Consider the following 18,772-nt stretch of genomic DNA (forward strand, 5'->3'; position numbering starts at 1 on the left):
GGCAAGCAGCAAGGGGCCAAGAAATATTCACATTAACATTATTAATAATAATGAATATAGCTGCAAGCAGCAATACAGGGGGCCAAGCAATATCCACATTAAGCCATAGAATACAGAAGTCCTGTCACTCATTCATCCCCTGGCTCGTAAAGTAATTTCTCTATGGAGAATAACATTGGGTCATCTTAGAATCGTCTTATATAAGAATTGTGGTCCAAAAATAAACGAACTGTCTCTGCGATATTGTCAGGGAGGAGGTTCTGTATCGTTTGTGATAGTCAGTCACTTATATTTGATACAGTCTGTTTCTGGCGAAAATTTTACTAATTCTGAGGAAGTAACTTTATCGTTTTCTCACCGTCAGTTGATGCTTCATATCCATAAGAGTCAAACCGCCGGGGTCATTTGTTTATTTTTGGAACACAGTTCTTATTTGACACGATATTAAAGACGTCTATGGGAATTCAGAACGGGGGTGGAAAACCGCGAACCAGGTAGGATGTGTAAATTACGTCAGACTTCGGTGCTCTAGATCAACAGAAAGCTGTCAGTCGGCTTCAATTTCCTAATGGCAGGTACACACTGTACTTTTAACACATTCCACGCCAGAGTTTAATCTCATAATGTACTCACCAGTGCCAGCGTTTTATTGTTGTTTTTTTGTTTTCGCCACAGACAAAGTTAAATCCGCTAAAATCGTGCATTCAACTCTTTGTAAAAACACAAGCGATCCGTCCGAGTAGAGCAGTGAAGACCGCATGAAAATCCCATCCGCCATCTTGTAGTTATAACTGTTTATGTTAAACAGCGATCAGCGACGAGAAAAACTACAACCGAGAAAATGGCGGATTGGTGTCAGATTTAAAATGGAAGTGGATGAGATCGGAAAAACCGGATCCCGGATAATTCCGTTTCCGGTGGTGCTACAATGAAATGTGACGTATCGAACGAGGCCAAAAATCCAATGTGAACTTAAAAAAAAAGACAAGTTGGCGTAGGTTTACTGGCGGCTTTAAATAGGTTCGCGTAGATACTGTATACGCGACTGGCAATCAATGTGTTAAAGTCGTCCGGTAGTCTTCAGATCCTTATGCATTTCACACTATACAACTCTCTTTCTTCAAATTGTCGTAATATCGTTTTGGTTTTCCCATTATATGATTGATCGCCGACAAGGGATCACACACTGCAAGATTTCACCAGGCTGCGATCCAGACCCAATGCATTTTGTTTTATTCCAAGTCATTTTATTTTGTTTTACTTATTGTCTTCATGTTTGTTCTACTTGATGAGGGCAACTGCAATTTCCCTCAGGGGTCAATAAAGTATTTCTATTCTTTCCTATTCTACTATATTCCTTTCGCTTTAGCAACGTCAGTTCACAAAAACGCACAAGGTTTTATCAATATAATCAAGTGAGACACCAATATGACACCTGAATTTACCCACATAATTGAGGTTTATCTATAATATAGATAGACCTTTATTCCATTATAGATTCTATATGGATTGATATCCATCTATTGAGAGAGACAGACAGACAGACAGAGGCCAAAATAGGTCGGCGACAGCTTAATCGGGGCAAAGATTGTGCAGCGTGAACCTGTCATAAGGTGGATGTTGGGGGTGCGTTTTCTACCACTGTAAGAAATCTGAGGAAAAATAATCGATGCCTTTAGGCCTAAAATATGAAATGAGCTATTTAGCGCCATTGTATGATGGCATGGATTACAGACTATCCTACAGGTAGACCGCAGCACAGGAGACTGCAGGTATGTCAGTCAGAAGTGCTAGTGACCAACATACTGTAGTTGCTCCCCTGGGCACTGTGCTGTCACTTGCTGACTACCGGTACCTGTACCACCGGTCCCCAACATTATTAATCCCGGGAACACAAGCAACCTGCAGTGGCTGGTTAGGAAGGCTGACTCCATCATTGGAGCTACTTTGGATGAGGTGGAGAAGGTGGCGGAAGCATGTGTAGTGAGGAAGCTGGTTGTTATCATGGCAAACCACTCACACCCCCTCCACAGGGAGATTGTGGGATAGTTAAGCAGGAGGGGTAATGATGGTCGATCAATTGACAATACTTTTGACGATTTTGGAATAAAACCTGTACAATATCGGACGGACACTGACTCTGATAGTCTTGCATGGAGGCTGTATGTAATATCACTGGTTTATTCCGACAATATAACGATATCTGTATTTTCAGTGATGTCGTAACACCTGTCCGATTGCATGTCTTTGCTAACGTATTTTCCTCAGTATTACAGTATTAGGTTGAAATAAATTATAAAAAGAATCAGCCTGATTCTGTAGCTTTTCAAGCAGTTGCCCTCACATCTCCTGGATGCAACAATGGCTGCCTAGGCTGGCCCTTCTTTAAACAGATATAGTTCTTCTACTATGGCTTGCTACTGCCATTTGTTACAACCTTTAATGCTACTACAACTGCTGTTATTATAACTGCTAATAGCATAAGCATGTTTTTGCTACGCTGTTACTGCTACAGGTAACGATATTTCTTTGATTCCAAATCTTTGTTTGGCCGTCCCAGTCTGTGATTTGTGAAACGGTGTGAAAGGAGTCCTCCATACCAGAGCTGTTTCTTTTGCCATAACCTTTGACCTGCATGTCACAGCCACTTGTGAGTTGCTTCATTGGACTTGGTTTAGAGTCCTAGTCCTTCATTGGTGTTACTTAGATCCGCCCGTTCTGAGTGGTTGATATTTGATAGTTCCTATCCTTTGACATAACCTTTGACCCCCCCCCCCCACACACACAGAAAACACACAATTTTTCAAAGCCCAAGGTATAAACTCATAAAAAAAAGTTTGTAAACTTAACTTCGATCTATTATTTATCCCCTTCAATAATACCATTTGGTATTGTGTTTTATATCGTTGTTATCATTGATTAGTCAAAAACTAGGTATAACTTGCAAGGATCGTGCAGTCGTGGAATGAGCAACACAGCTAAACGTGTGGGTAGTGCCCCTCAAAGCTTGTGTCAAAATAGTCACTCTTGTTTTGAACGATCTTTGTGCTGGTACCTGAGCATGGGTCCTGCAACTTTGACAGAGTCTGTCTGTGATACCGTTGTGCAAATCATGCCTGTACATCTCTGGAAGAAAGCCTATGATTCCTCAGTGAAGCAGGGGTGAGGAACCAGTCTTCTTGGGGCGTTGTCAAATTAGTGTTAGCAAATAATGCTGCCACTCTGTGTAACGGAACACCATCTTTCCATGGGTGGCAGTGTTGCTACTAATACCAATTGGTATTATTGAAGGGGAGAAAAACAATTGTGGCAATCTCCCCCCCCCCCCTTCCCCCCCCTTTGTTTTTGCCACCTTTTTTCTGTAGAAATTGGAACTCGGTTTGGCTCCTCCCCTTTCTTAGTCCACTTCCTCCCGGGTGCTTCTCTCTTTATTCCTACTAACAACAATACTACATGTTTAAGGCAGTGGTGCTGACAGATTAGCAGATTCTGTTTTGAGAGATCACTCCTTGGAACTGTACGGTGGATGCTGCCCCTCCCAACAAGTTCCCGGTGCTAGTAATGACACACGCACGCACGCACGCACGCAAGCACGCACGCACGCACGCACGCACGCACGCACGCACGCACGCACACAGCCAGGGAGTGAACTGGGAAATAGCTCCCAGAGGGCCACTCTGCTTCCTGAGCAACTGCTGTGTTTGTGTTTGTTTGAGAGAGAGAGAAAGGGAGTAACAATGAATATGAAATGGTGATCATATGAAACACAAGAACACATACAAAAAGACATACAGTCCACATAGAACGGGAAGAGAATAATTTTGTCACCATGTCGAACGTAAAATATATTTGTGTCATGAACAACAACAGCAAAGAATGCGAACCTGGAAAGACCCTTTCTGACAAACCACAAATCATCTGACAAGACTTCTACAGCTGAGAAAAAGACAGAAGGAACTGACATCCCTGCCATATATTTATTTCTATGTGGCTGAGTGGAGAGACTGGTCAGAAGGTCACCGGGTCGCCGTGGTCTCTGTTCTGTTACGATCCCGTCTAGGGGTAATGAAAGGTCCGTGACATAATGTTGACAAGTGAGATGTAGTTTTATTATTGACCTTAGTTCTTTTGGTTTCTTTCAGAATGGACAGGAATAATGAAATGTTTTAAATTTGTACATGCATTAAACTTAACTTATATTAACAGGAAAAGTAACCCCAGCGCAAAACAAAGAATAAATATAACAAGCTAAACCTATACTTTTAAACCCCTACCTAGCCTAACCTATACCAAATCAAAATGACAATAGTTCACTGATCTAGTCTAACTTCCCTAGTCTAATCTAAATCAAAAGGTTGTTAGTCTCACAAAAAGCTGGCGCTGGTGGTCACAAACAAGATCCACAACAGGGTTGTGGTTGGTTTTAGGGTGATCAAATCAGGTACAATTCCTTTAGCAAACTGCTCAGAAACTCATTTATGGTCAACCCTACTTTAGTGGGTTTAAACTCAAACAGAGGGCATAAAGCACGGAGGGTTCGCTGAACTTTCAGCACCCAACGTGTAGGACTCTTGGACAGCATGTTACACCATGGGCAGCATGTAACACACTGCCAATGAACACAGCTGCTGACAGCTCTTAAATAGTGGGAAGGCGTCCTCCTGATTGGTCCAGCTCCTGATGGACGGTCTCATCCCAGCCAGGTCTCCTCCCAGCTCCCACGCAGGACTTGAGCTGAATGAGCAGAGTCGGTAGGACTACCCAGCACTGTGCAGTAAATATTATAATAAATGAAACCCTTCTCAAATACAGAGATATGTAACAGTCCCCATCAACGTTTCCAGATCATGTCGACTCAATCCTAGGTTTCCAAATCAAGTGCTAGGTGCAATTTATAAGTAGATTATAAATGATCCCCATCCTATCAGTGCAGATTGTGTAAGCTACTGCATTGGTTCTCAAAGTGGGGTCCGGGGACCCCCAGGGGTTCTTGGGGGGGTTCCAGGGGGTCCCCAGTAAAAGTAGTTAATGTAGCATAACAATCATTTTAACCACCTGATCCATTTATACGTTGGCTATTCAACAAAAGCACATCTAAAAGCTCGCAGCGTGTCACTTTGTGCCGCGCTGCGAGCTTAGTACATCTGCTATTTTTGAAGATTTCTGAAAAATATCGAAAATGATTGGAAACTCTTGATTTTTTTCAACATAAATCTTCTCTTCTGGGGGTTCCTGTCAAAAAAACATTTTCAGATGGGGGTCCGCAGCCAAATACATATCCATTTGGGGGTCCTTGGCACAAAAACGTTTGAGAACCACTGAGCTAACTGACTGTATAGCACAGTTGTTGATGAAGGGATGACATTTGAAAACATTTGAGTTGTGTGTAAGAGAAATGTCCCGTTTTGTTTGTCCATTTGTGTTGTTTTATTTGCTGTAATTGCCTTCATAAACTTTGGTTCAATAGTGGAATGTTGTAAAACATTAAAAAATATAAGTTTCAGTACAAGGTTTCAGCCCAATCAGATCCCCATTGACTACATACATAACCATAACATTACACACTTTTGGCATAACAACATTTATCTTTCCTGGTGCACTTATGTATATATATAAGTAAGTAAGTAACAATTATTTTTAAATAATTGTTACTTATGTCTTGGTGGAGCCTCGACCCATGATAGACTTCTTGGTGTTTAGTTCAGGTCTCAGCAGCATGGTATAACACTTTGGGCCAAACAATGCCACCAGTAGACCAAAACTAGACGCTAAAATAGCAAATACCTCCACTACATTTGCATATTTGCCGGGAGAGCTGATATATGCTGGGATGAAGGCTATCCACACGGCACAGAAGATCAACATGCTGAAAGTGATGAACTTGGCTTCATTGAAGTTGTCTGGGAGATTTCTTGCCATGAAAGCTAGGACGAAGCTGAGGACTGCCAGTAAACCAATATAACCTAGTAACACCGCAAAACCAACTGTTGATCCTACAGCACACTCATAGACTATCTTATCACTGTGGTATTGTGTGTTTTTATGAGGAGTTGGTGAGGCAGACACAAGCCAGGCTATGCAGATTATTGCCTGGATGAACGTAAGAACCATAACTGTTCCTCTCTGCTGCATTGCACCAAACAACTTCATAATGTCTGCACCCCCAGGAGTGGAGGCCTTGAACACAGCCAACACCACCATAGTCTTTACCAGGATACACGAGACACACAGCACAAAGCTGATCCCAAATGCTGCATGCCTCAGCTGACAAGTCCAGAGTCTGGGACGGCCAATAAATAGAAGTGAACACATGAAACATAATTTCAGTGACAATAAAAGTTGAAAGCTGAGTTCTGAGTTGTTGGCGCGTACCATGGGTGTGTCTCGATGATAGATGAAGATTACCAGGACAATGGTACACATAAGTGTGCCTAGCAATGAAATGGTTGTCAAGGTGATACCCAGGGTCTCCTGGAAGGAGAGGAACTCCACGACCTTAGGGATACAGTGGTCACGCTGGGGATTGGACCAGAAGCCTTCTGGACAAGTGGCGCACTCTGTAGAGTCTAACAAGGAGGGCAAGGTTAAATGGACAGACAAGTACAGCATCGCCCTAAAGATGACCTACTGTACATAGCTACATAATGTAGACCTACCAGTCTCATTGCTGATCTCTCCCTCAGAACAAGCAATGCAGTCAAAGCAGCAGACAGGTTCCCCTTTCCTTCTGGCCAGACGGGTTCCAGGGGAACAACTCTCACTGCACACTGACCGAGGAGGCTACAGAGGAAAGCAACAGAGTAGCATTTCTATAACATATGGTGCAACTTTATGTTATTATTACATCCCTTATGGGCAAAAGTGAAAAAGCTCTATAGAGGCCTTTCACAATGATTCCAGTGTTCATGATAAATGGCATTTTGGTAAGAAATAGGCTCCTCCCAATAATCTTTGAAGCCAATTACATGCAAATATTCTTAAATAATCTTGTTTCTTTAACAATCAGTGACATTTGAGCAAATCTGTTTTGGGTCCTTATTCTTTTTTTCATCTCAAATGTTTTTGTAAAAGCAATCATAGCCAGTCGGGATGTAATAATCTGATAGATTGATCTTTATTACATGACTCCAGAAATGATTAAAAAAATTAAACCTCCTAGTAGTAGCAAAAAGTGTGCTTTAAAGAAAATAGAAAATGTTGGAAAATCGAGTTGGGCAGAAATTACATTACAGTCATTTAGCAGACGCTTTTATCCAAAGCGACTTACAATAAGTGCATTCAACATAGGTAGGGAACAAAACTACTAATCACGAGAAGTCTTAAGTGCATTTTCTGCAAAAACAAGCTACCAAGAGTATACCTAGCGCTAAGGTAAAAGTGCAATATATCAGCTACCTACTTTCTTAAACAGATGAGACAAATAGCAAAAACAAATGAGCAAGAGCTAAAACAAATAAGTGTATCGACTAAACAAGATCCAATAAAACAATACAACAATAAAACAGAGTTTGTACAACTAGTTAACAACAAGTAGGCAAGGCGAAGAGGAAGGGCCTATATGGGCAGTTGCGGCATGATCCGGCATGATCCAATTTGACTGTACGACCTACAGCTCAAAAGTTATAAGCCAAAATTAAGTGGCATGTTATAGCGCCACCAAGAGGGTTATTTGAAAAATACTGGGAGTATGTGTGCTAAGTTTGACAAAGATCGGTTAAGTAGTTTCCAAGATTAGCTGCACACACTCAGACAGACAGACACGCACAAGGACAGAGGTGAAAACATAACCCCCCCCGGTGGTCTGGTGGCCTAGCAGAGATAATTAATTGAGTTTACATCAGTTCAACATTAGCTCTTGTAGAAATTAAAAGTTACCTGATAGAGTTAATCTCTTATCTTGATTGATCCTAATTTGTCTAGTGCCATTAACCTGGTTAAAATGTCCTATTAATATAATGGTTCCATATGGGCCTGTACTTCAGTCATGTTAAATGTACTCTCTACTACCAGTCTCTCTGTCTGCCAGCCAAGGTCAAACCCCTGCTGCAGGCTTTCTCTGTGGTTATCTATGTTTTGAGAACACTGTATCTAGAATGCTCTTTTCTACAGCTGTCTTCCTTTAGTGTCACCAAGCCATCTCTGACCAGTGACAGGTCAGAGCAAATGTCAAATGTGATGACCCAGACATGTGGACGCTGTTGTCCAGAGATAAACTGTCACACCATCATCACCATCTTCATCATCTACCATCATCATCCTCATCTGACGACGACGTAATCATCACTCTCATCCAATCCGAGAAGTCCACCTTCGCCCGGAACCTCATCTATGTCACATCCTATGATGTCATATGTTTATGTTACTGGACACTGTTAAAGGCCCTCATTGGAAACAAGTCCGCAAGGACTTTTATGAACGGACCTGTTAGACAAAGTATTTTAAATGTAACTGTGCTGTTTTACATTTTTTGCCTAATAAAATATTCAATCAATCAATCAAAAGCCTCGTGCTTTCTCTGTTACACTACAGAGAAATGGACGACCGATGATGCCTATACCTGTGATACTGTAACCTTCTATTTCTCTCTGATCTGAATACAAAGATGTTTCATTATACCCATGGCTGCCTGTTCTGAGTCTGGTTTCTTCCTTATTGCCTCGTTATACAAGTATCTGTACTTTGTGTGGGTCATAGGGAGAAAACAACTCCATTATTACCGTGGATTCAAAGTTCCAGAAGATTCTGTCTTCATCAAGGATGAGTTGTTCACCTGCGGAGGCTGACTTCTTGAACACACCTACATCCTGAGACTTTGTGCTTCCATCAGGGAGCAATGCCCAGTTCACGACATCATAGATTGGATAAGCATCACCATTCTCATCAAATGATACTTCATCACCAAATGAGGTGGTGAAGTTGACCTTTTCCATGTAATACATAAGCTAGAAATGGTGATGAGCAAAGTTATGAAGAGCAAGATATTACTGCATACAATATACTAACAAGATAAGGCCCTTCCACTGGTGTGTGGTGTTATTAGTTTTTTCAACCCAGTTTGATTCATGTATTATCATGTTTTTTTTTTTTTTTTTCAGATGTAAAAAGAAATGGACAAAAAAATAATAATAATCACATCATGGGGCTCTGTGTGCAAAGTCCTGACAGGGACCAGATGTTTTCAAACATTTTGTGTCCAAGGCACAGCCATGGGTAAGTCAAAATCTCATGGCGAAAATAGATGAAATACAAGCTCACATCTCATCAGAATGCAACATGTTATGAGCTTGTAGATGTATACAGTATACCTCCCTTCTCTTAAATGGTTGTCTGCTAATCTGCTGGGCAGGGAGTAATGTATAAGTAGAGCCTGAACACCAAGATCAAATATAATATTCACACTTGTATTTACATTTAAAATATTAAACGTTCTCAAGGTATTTATTATTGGTCTCAATGTATTTGTGAGTTTTCTGACTGAACTTATGGTTATGGCTGAGCCAGTGACATGAGCGGCCGGTCCTCCCGTAAGCCAATTTATATATAAGATATTATAGTTTTGGGGGTTTGTCAGAATTTGGCGCTGTTAATTTTACTCTGAGAGGGTACAAATGGAACCAAATGGGCCCGCTGTTTTAAGAGTCACCCGAACGTAATTCCTGCTAAATAACTAGGCTACAATAACTAGGCTACTAGGCTACACAAATCAGTTCTTGTATTCCTCTTCAAGGGCGTGTGTGTGTGTGTGTGAGTGTGTTTGTGTGTGTTGGAGTTGCATGAATCAAGACGTGAAGTGACGTCCTCTTCACGTTGGTCACAAATCCCCTGTCTGTCCTTCCGTTCACCGCTTTCTTTGTTTACAAAAAAAAAAGAAATTGCCAACGCGCGACCCCAAGATATTGTTTAGGGACAGTGCCCGCTCCCTTATGCGTAATTCATGGGTAGCGGGGTGCGGGTAAGGCACCACCAAAAATAGGGCCCCATAGGCTATAATCCTAATACAGAATGCCCTTTTCCTATTCTTTTTACAAATGTCATATTCACACATTCTTTATTATTCTAAATTTGAATCCAACTAGGAACATTAACAGGTAAACTGTGAATTAATATCCCACCTGCCATGGCTGTATTGTCTGCAAACTGGCACAGCTCTGCCCAATGAAAGGCCCTCTTCCTGGCACACATTGCAACATGTCATGGAGGGCATGGGCCAGGGCATACACAGCCTTGTACACATTATAGATGATTCTTGGATCGGCAAAAAGAGTCGCCGAAAGGGCAGGTACTGTTCCTAGGTCCTCTTGTCCAGTACACACCCGTCCACCAGCATCCACCCACTCTGACGGAACGGGTGCAAATTTGCACTGAAAAGTGTGTTCCCAAAACTGCCTCACCTGACGAAACACCATCAAGACTGAAGATCAGTTCACACAGTACATACTTTGCACAAGATAAATGACCAAGAGCTGGGTGTGGCTGCGCACCTGTTGTGCATTGAGGAAATCGAGGCGCAACAGGATTAATCAGTCATCTCCACAAACATTCAGGGATAACCACTGTACGGACAGAAGGGTTACCATCTGCTTTCTTGTGTAAAAGTTATTTTGTAGCTACAATATCGCAAGACCTAGAACCACAGCATGGCAAGCAGCATGCGATCCTGTATGGCTTTGTGTGAAAATGAAGAGAACTTTGTGATTGTGAAACCTGGCTGTCATCTGTCCTACATAGTCTAGGTAGGACCTGGCTAAGATATGTATGCACTTAATTTAGGAGAGATTATCTCAACTGTTCTTGGCTAATATGACATCAAGGAACAACTTAGGAACTTTGAGAAATTCTTTATCCAGGGCGAAATACTCGGAAATGACCACGCCCGCTTTAAAATGACCGCTACTTCAAACATGGCTCTATCTTCTAAACCGTTGGAGCTACAGATTTTCTGAGGTGCTCAACATGTTCACAATACTCATGTTTAGTGAAAAATAGAAAAGTGTAAAATGTCAAATTTTATATTTGATTACAGAACAGCTAAAATAAACGGCTAAAAACGGTCAACTTATTACAGTCCAGGGCCATAAGAATATCTTTGCGTGAATCAATCTAAAAGCACCAAATGTGTCCCAGATATAAGCCAGGGCATCCTCTGATGATGTAGCAAGGGGGCCCGAGCCAGCAACCTTCGGGATCATCATAGTCGTAGATATAGAAACCTAGATACCTCATTCGCCTCTGCAGTTCATTGGAGCGACCTGTATCGAATACAAGGCTCTTCCGCAGGGCAAGCTGCTACTCAAAGTGACTACTGGCCCATCACAGCGTGTTGAATACTGGCCAATCACAGCGTGTCTTTTCCAAGACTTGTCAGAATCTAGTTGTCCCGCCCCCACCTGCCTCTGATTGGCCTACCGGACGTCCCCATCTGTAGCGCACACGGAAGTTTTCAGCTTGCCCTGCGGAAGCGGAAGCACGCTCGAGATACAGATGCCTCAGAGCCAGAGGAGGCGTCTACCTTTATATGTCTATGATCATAGTGGCCAAATCCAATATGGCCGCCACCTGAAAAAGGTTTTGGCTATGTTTGAACCAGATGAGATACAAATGCAAACTTGGTGTCTAAATCATGTTTTTTGACCATTAGAAACATGGTGGAATGATTATCTTAATGATTTAATCTATCTAGAGGACTCTAATGTGCATATCACATATATGGCCACTATGTTATGAAACAACCAATGTATCTTACAGATGTAATTTTATTGAAACAATAGAATGATTCATTCCTAAGTATACAGCTACAGCTAGTACAGTATATGCAACAATGCACAGCATAAATGTAATCCTATCATAGGATGTATAGAATTTGAACAATATATATTATTATACATTGTACATTATTGTCTTGGCAAAACAGCAACAGAACTGATACATAAAGTACTACACACACAAGCAAAAAACATCAATCATAAAAATATAAAAAGTGGTTCGTACAATATGTAGGCACCACTACATGACCTTTTGCAGCCACAGTGGAGGAGGATGGCGCAAGCTGCACTGGCATCTGCAAGATGAGTCCAGTAAGGTTCCCAAGTCTTAGTCCTAGAGTCACAGTACTAGCCCAACATATTGAAAACTAGGATATTTTGTTGGATGGAGGTTGCCTGATTCCAATAGAATCTGGTCTACAGCAGTGCCCTTATTTACATGTTGAATCAGTGCAGCTTGGGTGGGAGGAACGTCCTAGAGGGACTTGGTACCATTTGAGAAAAGCCTTCATCTACTCTGCTATGGCCACAGCTCTTGCTGCATATGATGATGACCATATACTCCAATCTTTGGACATGGAAATCGGAGTTGATCTTTTCAGGCTAAGGTGCTTTATGGACATAAAGCAAACTATGCGAAGCTGGAGTCTTTTGCACCTCGATATAGAAGTTGTATGATTAGAACAAAAAAAATCTGTGATTCTAATTTAAACATAATATTGTTAAAATTCTATACACCTTTGACTAGTATGATATTATTCAATTTATACTGAGCATTGCTCTGCATATGCTGTACTGGCTGTTGCTGTATAATTTGGGTTCAACTCATTTGTTTCAACATCTGTACACAGGTTGTTTCTTTTCTTCAGTTTGATCATTCCAACAACTCTACACTCAAATCTGGATGAAACTTTATGTTACATAACATTTTTGATATAGGCCATATTTGTAATAAGCAAATCAGAGTGCTCTAGATGGCTTCAATCAATAATATGAACATTCTAATGTGTTTTTAATGCTCAAAAAGCATAAAATAGACACCAAGTTTGCAAAAATTAAGGGAAGTAAAACTAACTGTCAGATAGTCGCCATCTTTGAAATATGCAAAATAGAGGTCCAGCCACACCCAGTCATAAAGATAAGCATTCCAACATGTTTCCAATTGTCGAAAAACATGATTTAGACACCAAGTTTGCATTCATAGCTCATCTGGTTCAAAAGTTATAGACAAAACCTTTTCAGGTGGCGGCCATATTGGATTTGGCCTCTATGATGACCTGTTGCTGGCTCGGGCACGGGTTTCCCAAACATGAGTATTCTGAACATTTTGAGCACCTCAGAAAATCTGTAGCTCCAACGGTTTAGAAGATAGCGCCATGTTGGAAGTGTGGTCATTTTAAAAAGAGCGTGGTCATTTTAAAAAGGGCGTGGTCATTTTCAGGTATTTCGCACCGGATAGAGAATTTCTCATAGTTACTAAGTTGTTCCCTGGTGTAATATTAGCCAAAAACAGTTGAGATATTCTCTCCTAAATGAAGTGCATACATATCTTAGCCAGGTCCTCTACTAACAAGTGAACCTGACACAAGTGGTTAAAAAGCAAAAGTTGCAGCTTAAATACTACAGCACATACCATGTTATGTTCTTGTCTGTAGTCAGGATGTATCTTTAACATATGGTCCTTGAGACCTGGTATCTCTCCACGACGCGTGGCAAAACCCAGGGTGCCTCTCAGGTACGGCATGTAGTGAGGAGGCATTAACGTAATTGTGGTTGCCCAGTACCAAGGGGCTATCCATTGTAGACCTGTCACATTCTGCTTTACCACCTGTCAAATCACACGCACGCGCACACGCACGCGCGCACACACACACACACACACACACACACACACACACACACACACACACACACACACACACACACACACACACACACACACAGGTGTGTGTGTGTGTGTATATATACAGTTCTAAGAACTATTAAGACAAAAACATAACAGTTAGTTATTGCAGAGATCTATGAATGCGCATTACTAGTACAGTGATCAAAGAAAAAGTAAAAAAACTCCATACAAAATTAAATACAAAAGCATTTAATTTCATGAGCCTAAGAAAGTAATACAATTACATTACATTTCTATTTTTTATATATTCTTCACTTAAATATATCTCCCAAAATGAACATGAATCATGACACCAACCTCGTCCATGAGCTTAAACATTTGGTAAATAGCTACAAATGTAACGACCACGCGAGCTGTGGATTTCTTCATCACAGTGACAGTCCTCTGAAGGTCAGCTGGGTCACTCTCCTTTACGTCATATGACAAAGCCTCCACATAGGCCACACAACCCACACCAGACTGGGCCAGCTCAGACTGGAAGGACTGGGCAAGTTTTTTGCTACTATCAACATCAACAAACAGCAATCCTATCCAGGTCCATCCAAACCTTCTCAGAATCTGGATTACAGCTCTCACCTGATCGGAGTGATAAGCAGTGGTGGAAGAAGTACTCCTACTTTTTTACTTAACACATTGGCTGCCAAAAACGCAGATCTGCGTTCTATTTTTAATAAATACGTTGGCTGCCAAGAACGCAGATCTGCGTTCTATTTAAAAAAATAAAAAATAAAGTTTTTTTTTAATTTTTTTTTTCGTTTTTTTTTTTTAATTTGACCCAAATACCAAGGAGATATGATTGTTCGAAGATTTAGACTCCTATCCACTTCCTTGTTAACTTAAAAATTCTGTATCTCGGCTCCTGAGTACTTTTTTTTTCAATGAAAAATCTCTGGCAGGCTACAGCTAAAAATCTGAAATAATTCTGGCAGTCAATGTGTTAAGTAAATGCAGCAATACCACAAAATAAAAATACTCTGTCACAAGTGAAATGCGCATTAGCATCAATTACTTACTTAAAGACTTAAAGTGGTTAACATTCTTCGAAATTTGACAAACCTTTTGAAAATAGCAGATCTACAAGCTCACAGGTCTTGATTAGACGCAATCTGAGTTTGTAGATTGGCTGTTCTCAATTAGATGATGTATACAATAGAGCTTAAGTGCTTAATGCATGTTTTGTGATAACAAAAATCTTTAAAGTAACTAAAGATTTCGGGGGTGAAATTCATGGAATGGGTGTTGTGAAACATTTGCCACTCACAAAAGATATACAATTTAACTTTAGTTTTTTTGTTTAAAGTTACCTATTATATATATTAAGTACATGTAACTCATTACTACCCACATCTGGTAATATGTAATATTGATTACACTCACTAGACAGTAATGAGTGTAATCAGTATTACCTAGTGTCTAGAGGGAGGTATTTCTTTAGCGTGTGGAACTGGAACATGAATTACTTGATAACAACATATTTTGTGAAGATCTCACCTGGAAGGCATTATTTGGGATTGTTCTAAAGAATGACGGGAACTGGTTCCTCTCACTCAGACAGGAGCAGGTGTCAAGATAACTGATCTGCCAAAGACACAAAACATCTGTTCTATAATAGACCACTGTTTTGAGAAACGTCCCTAATTTACAAGGCATTTAGCAGATGCTCTTATCCAGAGTGACTTACAATAAGCAAGGTAAATAATCACAACATAGAATGCAGAGAGACAGTGTTGTAGTGCCTCAGGAAACTAGGATCCCAGGTAAACCATAAACCTAGCATCTGTGTAAACGGTATGCTATATGAATAACATACTTAACATTTGTGGTCAAGAAAAAAAAAATCTAAGAAACAAAACATAAAAACTTTTTTACTGTGACCAAGATATGTGTGCATAGTGGCCATATCTTGGTCGCTATAGAATCAATCGAGAGAAGTTGGCAAGAAGTGGTACAGGGAGAGTGAAGTGGAGGGGGAGAGATGGAGTCGGACTCTCTCTTTCCCCGGTGCCTCGTCAAGGTCAACGTGGTTTTTAGGCAACATTCATAAGGTTAGGCATAGTATTTGTGAGGTTACGGTTAGGCATAGTGTTTGTGAGGTTTAGGGTTAAGGTCAGGTTTAGGCATAGTTATTGTGAAGTGAAAGGTTAGGGTTTAGGCGACCCCTGGGCGACACACCACAAACTTAAACCCACATACAGAATTAACCACTATCAACCTGGTCATTGTAAGTGAAGATTCTTAAACATAAAAATAAAACAACCCCCACCCCCTGCAAAAGAAAAAAATAAATAAAAGATTATCTGCAAGCTCACAAACTGTCGAATCGCATTGGACACAATATATTAGGGCATTTGAAAAGAAAACACACATAAAAAGATGAACAATGGAAATACAAGTTTTCTGTCCTACAGCGATGATATTTTATATTTGTAAATAATGAAATAACCTAAATTGAACATATATAAAATTGGTGATGATAAAGGTGGGTTCAAGTAGACTTACCATGGGCACTCTGTACAAACCTAATATTCTAGAGATGTGAATAGAACCTGCTTCACACAACATGCCCAGCATTGGAGGGGACCCAGCACAGCTCTCATTCAGTTGAAACACCTTCTCTCTCCCACTGACCAATTTCAATGCTGCAGGGACAGCTCCAAATGGGTAACAGCTGTCATAGAGACTATATCCCAGAGTCACGTTGGGTAGAAGACTGGGGTTTCTGTTGATCTCAGTAATGGCAAAAGCCACGGTCTGGGACCATGTGAACCCTTGAATGAGAAAACTAACACACAAAATATTACTGTAACTTTAAATATTTATCTTTGTATAAATACACATCAACTAATCCTATGTGGTCCTACATATCTAAACAAGTTCCCTGTTCTCATGCTTGCTATTGTATGTGTGATACTCACCCTTTACAAGTGGGGTACTGTGGCTCGGAGGTGAAAGACGACTCATGGTAGACAGGCTGGTGGTAGATGGGAAACAAGCCACCCAGAACAATGTCTCCAGCCTTATACATTCTGCTGAGATTAAACTGTACCTGTAACTCACAAGAAGAGGAAGGTGAGGAAGTCAAAGCAGAATATGAAGAGAACAATATCAAGGTCAAGTACAGGTATGAAAGAAGGTGTATGTCTAGAGAAGCCCTCATGACTGCCCTCCTCTGTCTGACCACTCCTTTGCTATGTTTTATAGACAGTGCTATGCCATCCCCTGTGTCAACATAGCACACTACGTAATGTTTCACAACAACATATGTGGCAGAGGCAGGGCTTAACATACATGAGCAATCCAGTCCTATCAAAATAATGTTTGTGTGTCATGACACTATACCTCACCAGGGCTACATTGGGGCAATGCTTCGTCCACTGAGGTCATGAAATGAATACATAGCAACAATAATAATAATGACAATAAATTATTATTCTTAATGGTAATAATGAATATAGAGGCAAGCAGCAAGGGGCAAGGGGCCAAGCAATATTCACAATAACATTATTAATAATAATGAATATAGCTGCAAGCAGCAATACAGGGGGCCAAGCAATATCCACATTAAGCCATAGAATACAGAAGTCCAGTCACTCATTCATCCCCTCGTTCGTAAAGTAATTTCTCTATGGAGAATAACATTGGGTCATCTTAGAATCGTCTCATATAAGAATTGTGGTCCAAAAATAAACAAACCGTCTCTGCGATATTGTCAGGGAGGAGGTTCTGTATCGTTTATGATAGTCAGTCACTTATATTTGAGTCTGTTTCTGGCAAAAATGTAACTAATTCGGCGGAAGTAACTTTATCGTTTTCTCACCGTCAGTTGATGCTTCATATCCATAAGAGTCAAACCGCCGGGGTCATTTGTTTATTTTTGGAACACAGTTCTTATTTGACACGATATTAAAGACGTCTATGGGAATTCAGAACGGGGGTGGAAAACCGCGAACCAGGTAGGATGTGTAAATTACGTCAGACTTTGGTGCTCTATAGCAACAGAAAGCTGTCAGTCGGCTTCAATTTGCTAATGGCAGGTACACACTGTACTTTTAACACATTCCACGCCAGAGTTTAATCTCATAATGTACTCACCAGTGCCAGCGTTTTATTGTTGTTTTTTTGTTTTCGCCACAGACAAAGTTAAATCCGCTAAAATCGTGCATTCAACTCTTTGTAAAAACACAAGCGATCCGTCCGAGTAGAGCAGTGAAGACCGCATGAAAATCCCATCCGCCATCTTGTAGTTACAACGGTTTATGTTAAACAGCGATCAGCGACGAGAAAAACTACAACCGAGAAAATGGCGGATTGGTGTCAGATTTAGAATGGAAGTGGATGAGATCGGAAAAAACGGATCCCGGATAATTCCGTTTCCGGTGGTGCTACAATGAAATGTGACGTATCGAACGAGGCCAAAAATGCAATGTGAACTTACAAAAAAAAAAAAAAAAAAAAAAGACCAGTTGGCGTAGGTCTACGCGACTGGCACGTGGCGGCTTTAAATAGGTTCGCATAGATATACACGACTGGCAATCAATGTGTTAAAGTCGTCCGGTACTCATCAGATCCTTATGCATTTCACACTATACAACTCTTTCTTCAAATTGGCTGCCGTAATATCGTTTTGGTTTTCACATTATATGATTGATCTCTGACAAGGGATCACACACTGCAAGATTTCACCAGGATGCGATCCAGACCCAATGCATTTTGTTTTATTCCAAGTCATTTTATTTTGTTTTACTTATTGTCTTCATGTTTGTTCTACTTGATGAGGGCAACTGCAATTTCCCTCATGGTCAATAACGTATTTCTATTCTTTCCTATTCTACTATATTCTTTTCGCTTTAGCAACGTCTGTTCACAAAAACGCACAAGGTTTTATCAATATAATCAAGTGAGACACCAATATGACACCTGAATTTACCCACATAATTGAGGTTTATCTATAATATAGATGGACCTTTATTCCATTATAGATTCTATATGGATTGATATCCATCTATTGAGAGAGACAGACAGACAAGAGGCCAAAATAGGTAGGCGACAGCTTAATCGGGGCAAAGATTGTGCAGCGTGAACCTGTCGTAAGGTGGATGTTGGG

The 18,772-nt window shown here is 40.6% G+C and overlaps 1 protein-coding gene across 1 annotated transcript; it reads right to left on the reverse strand.

The window, feature by feature from the left end:
• Positions 1-5,652: 5,652 nt before the first annotated feature.
• LOC308074176 (extracellular calcium-sensing receptor-like) lies at positions 5,653-16,693 on the reverse strand (the record flags this gene model as incomplete). Its single annotated transcript, XM_080413508.1, has 7 exons — positions 5,653-6,566; positions 6,657-6,780; positions 8,718-8,942; positions 13,966-14,244; positions 15,160-15,246; positions 16,168-16,436; positions 16,591-16,693. The coding sequence occupies 7 exons, from the start codon at positions 16,691-16,693 to the stop codon at positions 5,653-5,655; spliced, it is 2,001 nt and encodes a 666-aa protein (XP_080269634.1).
• Between the last annotated feature and the right edge of the window lie 2,079 nt (positions 16,694-18,772).

Source organism: Gymnoscopelus braueri (assembly GCF_963280865.1).
Source record: "Gymnoscopelus braueri genome assembly, chromosome: 19".
Lineage (NCBI taxonomy): Eukaryota > Metazoa > Chordata > Actinopteri > Myctophiformes > Myctophidae > Gymnoscopelus > Gymnoscopelus braueri.